This window comes from Oncorhynchus mykiss, chromosome 5 (assembly GCF_013265735.2).
Source record: "Oncorhynchus mykiss isolate Arlee chromosome 5, USDA_OmykA_1.1, whole genome shotgun sequence".
Taxonomy (NCBI): domain Eukaryota; kingdom Metazoa; phylum Chordata; class Actinopteri; order Salmoniformes; family Salmonidae; genus Oncorhynchus; species Oncorhynchus mykiss.
The window spans coordinates 54,133,734-54,148,882 of record NC_048569.1 but is presented as its reverse complement, the minus strand read 5'-3'; the positions used below and the strand labels follow the sequence as shown (position 1 = coordinate 54,148,882).

At 44.8% G+C, this 15,149-nt stretch overlaps 1 protein-coding gene across 1 annotated transcript in view; it reads right to left on the bottom strand.

Annotated features, from left to right (window-relative positions):
• The window catches only part of obscna (obscurin, cytoskeletal calmodulin and titin-interacting RhoGEF a), an 85,604-nt gene that overhangs the window by 20,076 nt on the left and 50,379 nt on the right, over positions 1 to 15,149 (bottom strand). Inside the window, exons 42-54 of the mRNA XM_036979050.1 lie at positions 14,274 to 14,349; positions 14,085 to 14,182; positions 5,029 to 5,138; positions 4,625 to 4,828; positions 4,354 to 4,436; positions 4,082 to 4,255; positions 3,795 to 3,954; positions 3,557 to 3,664; positions 3,302 to 3,466; positions 1,349 to 1,507; positions 889 to 1,066; positions 400 to 513; positions 2 to 169 (exon numbers count right to left, since the gene is read on the bottom strand). Coding sequence (XP_036834945.1) covers positions 2 to 169; positions 400 to 513; positions 889 to 1,066; positions 1,349 to 1,507; positions 3,302 to 3,466; positions 3,557 to 3,664; positions 3,795 to 3,954; positions 4,082 to 4,255; positions 4,354 to 4,436; positions 4,625 to 4,828; positions 5,029 to 5,138; positions 14,085 to 14,182; positions 14,274 to 14,349 — 1,797 coding nt within the window. The remainder of the gene's footprint in view (position 1; positions 170 to 399; positions 514 to 888; positions 1,067 to 1,348; positions 1,508 to 3,301; positions 3,467 to 3,556; positions 3,665 to 3,794; positions 3,955 to 4,081; positions 4,256 to 4,353; positions 4,437 to 4,624; positions 4,829 to 5,028; positions 5,139 to 14,084; positions 14,183 to 14,273; positions 14,350 to 15,149) is intronic.

Below are 15,149 nucleotides of genomic sequence, written 5' to 3'. Positions count from 1 at the left end.
CCATCCACCACTATCTTGGCCAGTGTGCTAGCATGGCCCACAGAGCTGGAAGCGTAGCACAAGTACTGTCCAGAGTCCTCAGGAGTGACCCCATCCATGATGAGACAGCAGGTGCCTGCCCGGTCTGCAGTGATGATGTGGTGGGGGCCATCCTCTAGGGCCAGGCCATCTAGGGAGGTGATGTCATATCAGAGCGTCAGAGATCGTACTGCTGTTAAAGAACAGGACATACCTCATTCTGCTTGCTAAATTTGGTACACAAGGTTGTACTCCCTGAACTTCCACACTACTCCCGAATGGCTGGCTAACTAGTCTAAAGCTCAAATCTATATGGTTCAACTATTTGCTATAAACAACTAAAAAAGAACAAACCCTATGCAAGCCATCTGGTTTGTATACCTTGGAACCAGCTGACCACTGGTTTGGGTGTTCCTGTGACTTTGCAGGCCAGCTTGATTGTCTGCCCGATCTTTGTGGTGCAGTCAGCCAGGAGAACTTCAAACTCTGGTGGACCTACAGAAACACACACATGACTACTGTAATAATGGGAAGAGATGAGGAAAAATAAATCTAGTGCTGCCCAAATCCAACATTGGATAGAGTTCATGCTGGACAGAGTTAACAGAAGATAAAGCCAGTGTTCGTACACTCTTAGAAAAAAATGTGTTATCTAGAACCTGAGAGGGTTCTTCGGCTCTCCCCAAGTAGAACCATGTAGAACACTTTGGTTTACCTGGAACCAAAACGTTTTTTTTATACCTTGAACCAATAAGTGTTCTCCTATGGAGACAGCTGAAGAAACCCTTTTGGAGCCCTTTTTTTCTAAGAGTGTGTATTAGACAAACTTAACAATGGACAGTGCCAAAAGACGGCCATAGAGGAACTCACTGCTGGCAGTCAGGCTGGAGAGTTGCTGCAGCTCTCTCAGGTCTTTGAGCCAGGACAGCTTGAGCACGGCGGAGCGGCCCTGCAGTGTGTACCTCCTCACTGAGCCCCGGTGCTCGTGCCACAGCCCCCAGGACTTCTCCTCTCCCCCCACCGTCTCCTTCACCTCCACATCATTCAGCTGGGGAAGGGGAGTTAGTAAGTTAATATTACAAGGAAGGCACTCTGTGTGTCATGGAGATGGTTCGGAGAAACCATACTAAATGTGGTGAATAGCCTTGACTTACCACGTGTGTTATCTCCCCAAGCTAACGCTTAGGTTTTTATCTCCAAGAGATATCACAATCTTGTGGCTCACAGGAGACCTGGGTTCGAACCCAGGTTGGTAACATAAGCTTGGCACAGAGGAATTGGACTATGCATTTACATTGACTGGGGCAAAGGTCAAGGGGCAGGTTTTCACCTTCATCTTGTTCTTGAAGGCGTAGGTGTCAGAGTTCATGCCAGGGTCTCTCTTGAGCTTACACAGCAAGACACAGTCCTTGAAGAGGAACACCTGCCTCTGGTGGCCCCTGGAGGACGTCTTGATCTCGGGAGACTCCTCCCACACAGTGAAAGGACCCTGGGAGGAGGAGAGATGTGGGATGAAAGCTTCAGGAGGAACTGGATTATTGATGAGGAAAACATGAGTGAGCCAATTTCTGCACCAATGCGAGATCAAGATGGCACATTTTAAGCTATGTCCTTGACGTTCAACTTCCAATGATGCTGTATCCCCATCAGCATCTGAGAAACTTCCACTGTTTGTTACAGTACAGCTCAGGTAGTTTAGGCATGTTGGCATATTCTAAACCCAGGGCTGTTCAATTCTGGTCCTGGAGGGACAAAAAAACATATTTTTGTTTCGACCTGGTAATTAAAGAGATTATCCTTTACTTTTACATACTTTTTAGCCAGTAGTTCTGAAAGTAGAACTTGCGAGCCAAAAGGTGCCCCCCGTACTGCATCACATATATTAGCACCCTTGCAATTTTCTTAAATAATTCCATACTTCTCCTAAAATAAACATTGTTTCCACACTTTGTTATTGGATTTTCAACATTACGGAACAAATTGTATTTTGGTTGTTATTTTCTTTGAACACTTCCTTTGGTCGTTGGTACACATAGGAAGACCCCACTGTTAAAGGGGCCACAAGAAAGGCTGACTGACCTTCTCAAAACCCCCACCTAAACAAGCATACATCCTGGGGGAAATGTTCTGCGGACCAGCGAAACAAAATTACAGCTCTTTGGCAATACAGATGAGCGCTGTGTTTACTGATGGCCAAATGAAGCATTCAATGAAAACAACACCCTCCCTACAAACAAACATGGGGGAGATTTGATAATACTGTGGTGTTGCTTAGCTGCCTCTGGTACTGGGGGCCAAGAAAGTGTGCAAGGCATCATGAAATCAGCAGATTACCAGGTGTTTTGGAGTCCAATGTTGAACCCAGGGTTCAAAAACTGGGACTCCATTGAAGTTTGTGGTTCTTCCAGCAGGACAACAACTCAGAACACACATCATAAAACACCCAGGAATGGTTAAGAAGAGATGCTGGACTGTTCTGGAGTGGCCAGCAAAGAGTCCAGATCTGAAACACATTCAAACCTATGGCAAGATCTGAAAACAGCAGTTGGTGGAGAGCACCCCTCAAACATTAAGGAATTACAGCAGTTTGCTGCTGAAAGGTGGGCCAAATTGTCTGTGGAAAGGTGCAGCAAGCTCATTGATGGCTACAAGAAATGTTTGCCTGCAGTCATCTTGGCCAAAGGCTGTGCAACCAAGTACTAGCTCCAGGTTGCCAATAATTTTGTCTATGCCATTTGTCTTTATTTTCTAAATTAAAATGTACATTTAAGTTTACACAAATTAAATTGGTTCTGCAATGTTAAAAGTCCTATTACAAGGTGTGGTGGCCAAAACTGTTTTTTGACGTTTCAATTTATTTGAGAAGAAATGTGCAAGGGTGCCCATGTACAGTATTTGGCCGCAACTGAGATGTGTAGATGTGCACCACATCATTGCTTTCTCTCTCGCTCTGCTGTGTGTGTATCTTGCTAGCTGTCACTCAAATGGCGAGGGGCTGAAGCTCTTTGGCTACTACTCAATTGCTAGATGTAAAACAGAAATTCTGGTCATATATTTTGCATGTATGAACGACATATTGATACATCCAGCCCAAAGTGGGAGGGTTAAAAAATACTTAGTAGTCGCCAAAGTTCCGGAGCATGTCTTTAACTGCACTCACCTGGTGTATCAGGACTGAATTAGTACCTTATTAGAAGGAGAGGATGAAAACTAGGAACTGTTTCAGCCTTTCAGGACTGACATTCTATGGAGATAAACTAGGGGTTCAGGAAGGGTGAGTTACCTGGCGAACAGGTTCTCCTAGTGCAGTGAGTGGGGCAGGGTAGTTCTCAATTAGAGACACCTGGTGTAGGTTGTCAGAGCGCCAGGGCAGACAGGACACCATGGAGAAGGCATCTTCCAGTAGAAGACAGCTTTTCGCACACTTAGCCTTGTTCTTGATCAGTTCCTGTCAACACAAACACAGGGAGAAATACATGGCTTAAGGCTTCAGAAAGGTATCAACATGGACACTTAGAATCAGATGATGAGCACTGACCTTGAGCAAGGCCTGGTAGGTCTGAATCCTCTCCACTGGTCTCTGTAAGAAGGTGATGACATCCAGGACTGCAGTTTCCGGGTGCTCAGGGTGTGTTTCCGTGTTTTGCTGGAACACAAAGTTCCATACGCGTGAATGTGAGTATGGAAAACTGGGAGCATGTGAGTGCAAATAGTTTTTCTTGTGGGAGTGGGCGGTCGATTTTTGTGCATTATGGGTAAATTATTGGATTGCATACCTTGAAGTACTGCTGGATGGTCTTGTCAGTGACACAGGCCTCTGCCTGTGATTGGCCCACCATGTACTGCAGATACTTCTCAAAGTCCACTGCATGTTTGACCAGACGCATGGCCACGTCATCGTCAGTAGAACACTCACTCAGACAGGGCAGAATAGATCTGAGTATGGGGTAGGAAAATAAGGACAGTATTTATTTCAAGTTTTTTACTTACATTTCATTTACACGAGTAAAAAACGTCAGCACTAAAACCAGCTCTCCCTCTCAACAAAGAGAACAGGTGCGACCTCTCGTGTAAAGCCATGATGTCCTTTATATTGCGGAAGATGGTTTCTTTCTGGTTGATGATGCTGATAGGGACACGAGTGCTGGTGTCTAAGTGGTGCAGGTGGTGGGACATGAATTCCTTCATCTCCTTCACAAACTCTTCCTCCCCATCAATCAGCCCCTGGATTAATTGGCTAAAGACAGAAGGGAATGTAGACAGTTGTCTTTAAGAAACTATGTGAATCAAATATGCGAAACACACTGTGTAATCAAGTAATATTTGTTCACTCACCTTAGGGTTCTCCTGTAGTTCTCCCCTGTAGACCATGGTACATCAAGCTCCTGTTGTGGTGTTCTCATTTGTGGGAATGTCTCCTTTACAACAACAAAAAAACAGTGAACGCTTGAATTAATGTAGGGTGAAATATTATCATCACCTCTGCCGAATCCTGTTTACATGACGAAACACAAAACGTGGTTGTTTACACGATCAAAACATGTCGACGTTGTCCATTTTACGCCCATCCTTTATGCCCAACCAGGACATACTGATGACCTCATACCTTTCTCTTTTTCTCCAGGTATGCAGGAGAGACCCATCCTTGGCGTGAGGAGGTGGTCTTGGAGGGCTTGGTGCGGACCAGCCACTTCTCCGGGTGGACAGAGTCCAAGACCTCCACGTACTGACCCTCCTTCAACACAAAGCTCTCCTTGTTGCCACCTTGTTGAGGACTGCAGTTAGCTCTGGCCACGTATATATCAAATGTCTATGGAAAAGAGGTTGGTAAAAAAAAAAAAAATGGGGGTTAACTGCTTGTCCAAGCAAATGTTACTGTATAAGGACCAAGTATGATAAGGTTACTGTATTCATTAGTGAGATTAAAAAAAGTATAATTTTTGTCTCAATGAAAAAATGATCAGAACAAAATTGTTTGAAAGAGGGCTCCATGTTCAAACCATACTGTACCTCTATTCTATCCTCGTCACAATCTGACTCCGAGCCAGAGCCTGTAAGAGCAGCAGGTGTGTGGGCATGATAGTGTTTGGGGGATGGAGTCCTCAACATGGCATCAGGTACTGATGGGACATTCAGAAGTGGTGAGAGAAGTGTGCAAAGGTTAGCACCGTAATCTTTCCCTAGGTTATGAAATACTGTAGATAGCTTTCGACATACCAGAGATATTACTTTGTACTTTTGCCACTCTTACTTTGAATGAGCGGAGTGATTATAGAGTGGACTGGGTCAATTAGGTCCCTTTTTAGGGATTATTCAAAAAATCGAATCAAATACAACAGGTACCATGAAATGCTTACTTACCAACAATGCAGTTGAGAAAATAGAGTTAAGCAAATATTTACTGAATAAACTTTAGTAAAGAAAAGTTACACAATAAAATAACAATAACGAGGGGGTCAATGCAAATAGTCCGGGTTGCCATTTGGTTAATTGTTCAGCAGTTGTGTAGGGGTAGAAGCTGTTAAGGAGCCTTTTGGACCTAGGCTTGGCGCTCCGGTACCCCTTGCCGTGCTGTAGCAGAGAGAACAGTCTATGACTTGGGTGGCTAGAGTCTGACAATTTTTGGGGCTTTCCTCTGACACAGCCTAGTATAGAGGTATGGATGGCAGGAAGCTTGGCCCCAGTGATGTACTGAGCCGTACGCACTACCCTATGTACCGCCATACCAAGCGGTGATGTAACTGGTCAGGATGCTCTCGATGGTGCAGCTATATAACTTTTTTAGGATCTGGGGACCCATGCCAAATCATTTCAGTCTCCTGAGGAGGAATACGATAGTTTGTTGGTGATGTGGACACCAAAAAACTTGAAACTCTCGACCCACTCCATTACAGCCCCGTTGATGAGAATGGGGGCCTGTTTGGCCCTCCTTTTCCTGTAGTCCACTATCAGCTCCTTTGTCTTGCTCACATTGAGAGATGTTGTTGTCCTGGCAACACACTGCCAGGTCTCTGACCTCCTCCCTATAGGCTGTCTCATCGTTGTTGGTGATCAGGCCCAACACCGTTGCGTCATCGGCAAATTTAATGATGGTGTTGGAATTGTGGGTGAACAGGGAGTACAGGAGGGGACTAAGCACGCACCCCTTGGTGGCCCCCGTGTTGAGGATCAGCGTGGCAGATGTGTTGTGCCTAACCTTACCACCTGGGGGCGGCCCATCAGGAAGTCAAGGATCCAGTTGCAGAAGGAGGTGTTTAGTCCCAGGGTTCTTAGGTTAGTGATGAGCTTTGTGGGCGCTGTTGAACGCTGAGCTGTAGTCAATGAACAGCGTTCTCATATGGGTATTCCTTTTGTCCAGGTGGGTCTAGGGTTTCCGGGATGATGGCGTTTCTGAATAAACGTTCTACTTGTTTTCTTGCATTATGGTGTATAATTTGCCAAATCAATACAAATCCGCATCTGTCATCTGAGTTTTGCGGAGCTGTTATAAGAAAGTATGACGATCAAAAATGTGTAAAATGGTTTGGTCCATCGCCCATGAACCTGTTACATTGTCAATTTCACTTTCTCTTGTCTTCAGCTCTATTAGAGAAGGTATCTCTGTGTTGTTTTAGCATTCTATGCTAGCTGCGCAGCCTAACATTTGAGTCTTTTTGCCAAGATGTTTGCTTTGGTGAAACAAATTGTATTCTCACTGGTCAGGCACTGAAAGTGATATTGCTTTACTATCCAATAGGCACCGATGCAGTCGATGCTCCACAGACTATCAGTAAGATATCAACTATCTACTAACCCTAACCCTAACATTAACCCTTATCCTAACCCTAAACTTAACTCTTACCTTAAGGCTAAGGGATAAGGGTTAGCCCAAATCTTAACCGTTACCCTAACCCTAGCCTTACCCTAACCCTTATTCTAAACCTAACCGTAAACTTAGCAAGCAGTTGCATATCAACAGATAGTTAAACATATATATTTAACTCTTATTTTACCAGGTGAGTTGATAAAATAAGGGTTAAATTACATTTAAAAAATTGGTTAAAAATAGTTTGTTGATAGTATGACCATCTGTAGAGGTAGGTAACCTAGCGGTTAGTGTTGGACCAGTAACTGAAAGGTTGCTGGTTCGAATCACCGAACTGACAAGGTGAAAAAAAATCTGTTGATGTGCCCTTTAGCAAGGCACTTAATCATAATTTCTCCTCTAAGTCGCTGTGGATAACAGCGTCTGCTAAATTACTAAACTTTTTTTTTAAATGACTATCAGAACTATCCAAATAACATGTGACGTTTTTTGTTATCTAAGGTTTTTTTCTCAATGATTCTGGTGCTTTTTATGCTCAATCTCAACATTTGCTACAACTGCCTCAACCTTCTTTCCATACATTCAAAGCCATTTAAAAGCCTTGATGCTAGCAACCATCTGACTCCAGTCACTGTTAGTGGAAAGGGTCAGCATAGGCATAGCTGCTTTGCCTAGCTTGAAATAGCTTCATTCAAGCCGTTTCCATATTTTGAGCATGTACATTGCCTAATCATGTTGTGTGGCTATTGCTGGGGTAAGCTGTGCACAAGCAATCACCATGACACCCTCTACTTCACATTTTTACTGAGATTTTGACGTATCTTGGACATTTACTTTTGCTTTGTAGATGTAAGGAATGGGAATGTCTTTGGCTTACCTGAAAAGGTAAGACATAGCTAATATCTTGCTAGATATAAAATGATACAGTGCATTCGGAAAGTATTCAGACCCCTTCACTTTTTCCACATTTTGTTGCGTTACAGCCTTATTCTAAAAATTATTAAATATTTTTTTCCCTCAATCTACACACAATACCCCACAAGGACAAAGCGAAAACAGGTTTTTAGAAAATGTTGCTAATTTATTTCAAATAAAAAACAGAAATACCTTATTTACATAAGTATTCAGACCCTTTGCTATGAGACTTGAAATTGAGCTCAGATGCATCCAGGTTCCATTGATCATCCTTGAGATGTTTCTACAACTGGATTGGTCCAGCTATGGTAAATTCAATTGATTGGACATGATTTGTAAAGGCACACACCTATCTACAGTTGAAGTCGGAAGTTTACATACACTTAGGTTGGAGTTAAAAAAACTCATTTTTCAACCACTCCACAAATGTCTTGTTAACAAACTATAGTTTAGGCAAGTTGGTTAGGACATCAACGTTGTGCATTGACACAATTCATTTTTCCAACAATTGTTTACAGAGTATTTCACTATCACAATTCCAGAGGGTCAGAAGTTTCCATAAACTAAAATGACTGTGCCTTTAAACAGCTTGGGAAATTCCAGAAAATGATGTCATGGCTTTAGAAGCTTCTGATAGGCTAATTGACATCATTTGAGTCAATTGGAGGTGTACCTGTGGATGTATTTCAAGGCCTACCATCAAACTCAGTGCCTCTTTGCTTGACATCATGGGAAAATCTAAACAAATCAGCATAGACCTCAGAAGAAAAACATTGTAGACCTCCACAAGTCTGGTTCATCCTTGGGAGCAATTTCCAAACGCCTGAAGGTACCACGTTCATCTGTACAAACAATAGTACGCAAGTATAAACACCACAGGACCACGCAGCCATCATACGACTCAGGAAGGAGACGCATTCTGTCTCCTAGAAATGAACTTACTTTGGTGCGAAAAGTGCAAATCAATCCCAGAACAACAGCAAAGGACCTTGTGAAGATGCTGGAGGAAACAAGAACAAAAGTATCTATATCCACAGTAAAACAAGTCCTATATCAACATAACCTGAAAGGCCGCTCAGCAAGGAAGAAGTCACTGCTCCAAAACTGCCATAACAAAAGCCAGACTATGGTTCGCAACTGCACATGGGGACAAAGATCGTACTTTTTGTAGAAATGTCCTCTGGTCTCTTGAAACAAAAATAGAACTGTTTGGCCATAATGAACATCATTATGTTTGGAGGAGAAAGGGGGAGGCTTGCAAGCTGAAGAACACCATCCCAGCCGTGAAGCACGGGGGTGGCAGCATCATGTTGTGGGGGTGTTGCAGGAGGGACTGGTGCACTTCACAAAATAGATGGCACCATGAGGGAGGAATATTATGTGGATATATTGAAGCAACCTCTCAAGACATCCGTTAAAGCTTGGTCGCAAATGGGTCTTCCAAATGAACAATGACTCCAAGCATACTTCCAAAGTTGTGGCAAAATGGCTTAAGGACAACAAAGTCAAGGTATAGGAGTGACCGACACAAAGCCCTGACCTCAATCCTATAGAAAATTTTAGGCAGAACTGACAAAGTGTGGGCGAGCAAGGAGGCCTACAAACCTGACTCAGTTACACCAGCTCTGTCAGGAGGAATGGGCCAAAATTCACCCAACTTATTGTGGGAAGCTTGTGGAAGGCTACCCAAAAGGTTTGACCCAAGTTAAACAATTTAAAGGCAATGCTACCAAATACTAATTGAGTGTATGTACACTTCTAACACACTGGGAATGTGATGAAAGAAATAAAAGCTTAAATAAATCAGTCTCTCCTATTATTCTGCCACTTCACATTCTTAAAATAAAGTGGTGATCCTAACTGACCTAAGACAGGGACTTTTTTTATTTGGATTAAATGTCAGGAATTGTGAAAAACTGAGTTTAAATGTATTTGGCTGAGGTGTATGTAAACTTCCAACTTCAACTGTAAGGTCCCACAGTTGACAGTGCATGTCAGAGCAAAAACCAAGCCATGAGGTCAAAGGAATTATAGCTCCAAGACAGGATTGTGTCGAGGCACAGATCTGGAGAAGGGTACTAAAACATTTCTGCAGCATTAAAGATCCCCAAGAACACAGTGGCCTCCATCATTCTTAAATGGAAGAAGTTTGGAACCACCAGGACTCTTCCTAGAGCTGGCCGCCCGGCCAAACGGAGCAATTGGGGGAGAAGGGCCTTTGTCAGATAGGTAACCAAGAACCTGATGGTCACTCTGACAAAGCTCCAGTTCCTCTGTGGAGATGGGAGAACCTTCCAGAAGGACAACCATCTCTGCAGCACTCCACCAATCAGGCATTTATAGTAGAGTGGCCAGATGGAAGCCACTCCTCAGTAAAAAGGCACATGACAGCCCTCTTGGAGTTCGCCAAAAGTCACCTAAATGACTCTCAGACCATGAGAAACAAGATTCTCTGGTTTGATGAAACCAAGATTGAACTCTTTGGCCTGTATGCCAAGCGCCACATCTGGAGGAAACTTGATACCATCCCTACGGTGAAGCATGGTGGTGGCAGCATTATGCTGTGAGGATGTTTTTTCAGCAGGAGGGACTAGGAGACTATACAGGATTGAGGGAATGAGATATCCGTGATGAAAACGTGCTTCAGACCTCAGACTGGGCGAAGGTTCACCTTCCAACAGGACAACGACCCTAAGCACACAGCCAAGACAACAGTCTCTGAATGTCCTTGCGTGGCCCAGCCAGAACCCGGACTTGAAGCCGATCAAACATCTTTGGAGAGACCTGAAAACAGCTGTGTTGTGATGTTCCCTATCCAACCTGACAGAGCTTGAGAGGATCTGCAGAGAAGAATAGGAGAAACTCCCCAAATACAGGTGTGCCAAGCCTGTAGCCTCATACCCAAGAAGACTCTAGGCTGTAATTGCTGCCAAAGGTGCTTCAACAAAGTAGTTAGTAAAGGGTCTGAATATTTATGGAAATGTGATATTTCAGTTGTTTGTTTCCATTTAGCAAAAATGTCTCAAAACCTTTTTTTTTCATTTTGGGGTATTGTGTGTAGATTGAAAAGAAAAACAAACTATTTGTAATCCATTTTAGAATAAGGATGTCATGTAACAAAATGTGGAAAAAGTGAAGGGGTCTGAATACATTGTGAATAAACTGTATGTCGCATTTGCTATTTCGCTGTAAATATTTTTGCGAGTGTTAAAACTACAATGGATTACTTGTTTTGATTGCTGTTTCCAAGCAGCTAGCTAGTTAGTGTAGCAGGCTTGTTAGCTAGCTGACTGCGTCATGCATTGGTTTGTTTTATTTTAATATAAAATGTTGCTTCGCTATTCAGTTGTAACTAGCTATAACTTTATGTATCTTTGACATTGTGTTATATTTCTGATGTCTGTGATCAGACAGCCACACATTTGATCAGCTAGCCAGCTAGCTAGCCAGCTACTTCACTTCACACTAGTGGCACGGAGTAGCCATGATCATTGGAAGAATTGTAAATCCATTGTGAAAGGTTTTGGAGTTTGACTGGCGAATTATTCGGATGAAATGTGTCCATATATCGGTATTTTTGTACCACCTATCAGCTGTAGCTGTAGATGCTACATCGGTTTATGGCTAAACTCAGTTGAGCAGTGTTTTTGTCAGATGATAGCAATGAAACAGGTCGCTCGCTATCTGTCACGTTCTGACCTTTATTTCCGTTGTTTTGTATTTATTTAGTATGGTCAGGGCGTGAGTTGGGTGGGCAGTCTGTTTGTTTTTCTATGTTTTGGGGCATTTCTATGTTTTCGGCCTAGTATGGTTCTCAATCAGAGGCAGGTGTCATTAGTTGTCTCTGATTGAGAATCATACTTAGGTAGCCTGGGTTGCACTGTTTGTTTGTGGGTGATTGTCTATGTTGATGGCTTGTTTCAACACAGTCCATAGGATTAGCTTCACGGTTGTTATTTTGTTGACTGGTTTTGTATAGTGTTCAGTGTTCACTACTTTCTTTATTAAAGATTGACCATGGACACTTACCACGCCGCGTATTGGTCCTCAGATCCATCTCGCCTCTCCTCTTCAGAAGAAGAGGAGGACGGCCGTGACAGAATCACCCACCAGCCAAGGACCAAGCGGCGTGGTAGAAAACAGCGACGACAGCAGCAGCAGCAAAAGCGGCCGGTATCACAGGACTCCTGGACATGGGAGGAGATACTGAACGGAGAGGGACCCTGGGCACAGGCTGGGGAATATCGCCGCCCCAAAGCAGAGCTGGAGGCAGCGAAAGCTGAGCGGCGGCGATATGAGGAGGCAGTGCGACAGTTACGAGAGACAGCCCCAAAAAAATTTTGGGGGGCGGCACACGAGGGGTGGAGCTAAGCCAGGTAGCAGACCTGCGCTCACTCCTCGTGCTTATTATAAGCAGCGCGATACTGGGCAGTCACCGTGTTATGCGGTTAAGCGCACGGTGTCGCCAGTACGTGGCCATAGCCCGGTGCGCTATAGGACAGCCCCCCGAGAGTGTCATGCGAGTGCGGGCATCGAGCCAGGGCGTATGGTGCCTGCTCAGCGGGTCTGGTCGCCGGTACGCAGTTTTGGTCCAGGGTATCCTGCGCCGGCTCTGCGTGCTGTGTCTCCGGGGCGCTGGGAGGGTGCAGTGCGTCCTCTGCCTGCGCTCCGCTCGTGCCGGGCGAATGTGGGAGTGGAGCCTAAGGGAGAGGTGCATGTAGTAAGCACTAGATCTCCCGTGCTTACCCACAGCCCGGTTCAACCTGTGCCTTCAGGTGCCTCCTCCTAACCCCAAGCCTCCTGAAGGGCTCCCCAGCCTGGTGGTTCCTGTGGCAGCCCCACGCACCAGGCTGTCTCTCTGTCTCCTCCCTGCAGGTGGTCCTGTCTGTCCGGCGCCGCTGCCGGAGTCTCCCGCCTGTCCGGCGCCTCTGCCGGAGTCTCCCGCCTGTCCGGCGCCTCTGCCGGAGCCTCCCGCCTGTCCGGCGCCGCTGCCGGAGCCTCCCGCCTGTCCGGCGCCGCTGCCGGAGCCTCCCGCCTGTCCGGCGCCGCTGCCGGAGCCTCCCGCCTGTCCGGCGCCGCTGCCGGAGCCTCCCGCCTGTCCGGCGCCGCTGCCGGAGCCCCTCTGTCCCGAGCAGCTGCCCCTCTGTCCCGAGCAGCTGTCCCTCTGTCCCGAGCAGCTGCCCCACCTCTGTCCCGAGCTGCCCCTCTGTCCCAAACAGCCCCTCTGTCCAGTGGGGTCATTGAGAAGGGTGGCCATGGTGAGAAAGCCACGGAGGTGGACAATAAGGCGGACTAAGACAATGGTGAAGTGGGGTCCGCGTCCCGCGCCAGAGCCGCCACCGCGGACAGACGCCCACCCAGACCCTCCCCTATAGGTCAAAGTTTTGCGGCCGGAGTCCGCACCTTTGGGTACTGTCACGTTCTGACCTTTATTTCCGTTGTTTTGTATTTATTTAGTATGGTCAGGGCGTGAGTTGGGTGGGCAGTCTGTTTGTTTTTCTATGTTTTGGGGCATTTCTATGTTTTCGGCCTAGTATGGTTCTCAATCAGAGGCAGGTGTCATTAGTTGTCTCTGATTGAGAATCATACTTAGGTAGCCTGGGTTGCACTGTTTGTTTGTGGGTGATTGTCTATGTTGATGGCTTGTTTCAGCACAGTCCATAGGATTAGCTTCACGGTTGTTATTTTGTTGACTGGTTTTGTATAGTGTTCAGTGTTCACTACTTTCTTTATTAAAGATTGACCATGGACACTTACCACGCCGCGTATTGGTCCTCAGATCCATCTCGACTCTGCTCTTCAGATGAAGAGGAGGACGGCCGTGACACTATCAGAGGCTATTGCTTGTGTTTCTTGGCTACATTGGTATTTACATTTTATGAAAATTGCTTGTCAATTTTGGTTAGTAGCCTATGTAACTCTGGTTATTGGAGCTATCTATTGTATGGTGAATTTGGGCTCCACCAATGTTTATTTGTGAGTACTGTAGGTGTTTATCCAGCCACCGACCTCACTGCACGTCACTGGTATGCAAATTCTGGTGCCACATGCAATGCACGTGCACAAATACTTGTATAGGTCTAAGCATGACTGTGTCTTCTCCTATTGGAGAAGGTGCAGATGCAGTTAAGAGGCATTGAACTAATGCCTGTTATTTTCTATTTATATAACTCTGTCTCAACTCTACACAACACAATGCAGAGTGCAACCCATTATATGTGCATGATATTACATTACAGCCATTAGTGTTAAAGTGAATGTATTCAGTACAACATGTGAAATACCATCACCACAAAAGGTAACAACTCACTATTTAGATCTAACAACATAACAGAATATGGCTGACCTTTGGCCTTAAAACGCCTGGGTGGTTGAGACGTCACTTTCTGTTCTTCATCCTCCTTATTGGATAACTGGTCCTGTGACTTAATGGCTTCCTTTTCCCTGTGGGAATATATTTTCTTATTAACAAACGATAATGCCATAGAACAGGAGGATATAGTTACATGTTAAATTATGATTTTGAATGGCTTACCTGGGGTGATCTTTGGGGATTATGTCAGCAGGCTCTATGAAATCTGGAGCTGTATCGTAGTCAGAGGGACTAGACACTGGAGAAACAGAGGGAAAAAAAATGATAATTGTCAGTTAAAGGGGCAATCTGCAAATCAACAATAACAAAGCGGCCACCCCGCTACTGCTTTGGTGAACATCTGAGGGATGGGACTGGAGAAATGTAAGTACAATCAAATTTATTGACAGAGCTATGGATGCAAGGAATGACCATCGATGAGATCAAAATGATAGTTTTAACCATGTTTTGAGGGTATACAGCAGAGGTGGCATGCCCATAGATGGCACAGGGGCACGTGCCCTGTCAGATTTGTTCTGTATTTTTTTTATATAAAATAAGATATTTTTTTCTCTCTCTAATACCACTAGCCACTTAACAATTGTATGAAGTTGGTTTTAGCTAGCCCAGATAGGTTCCCAATCTCCCAACCTCATAAGTAGCTTGTCTAACCATTTTAGCTGGCATGCCTGCTGGCTAGATTGGTAGACTTAGAAAAGCAAGCAATAAGCTAAATGTACTGAATAAGACTCACATTTCTTTCAATATTTTTCCCAGATATTAGCAGAGATACCATATTTAGTTTCTTTAAAAAAAGAAACACCAGTCAGGAGGACACAGACAGTTTAAAAGATATGCAGAAAAATGACAATATTTTTTACATAGAATTACACTTAATGATTTTGGCTCTAGATTGCAGGAAAAAGCTGTTTCTGAATTCTCCAACTTACAGACCGGAGACATAGCCCCTCTACGGACCGCCCCCCAGTCATCCTCACATACTTTGTGCCCCCTCAGACTTATGGGGTGCATGATGCTCCTGTATACAGTGTTTTCTTT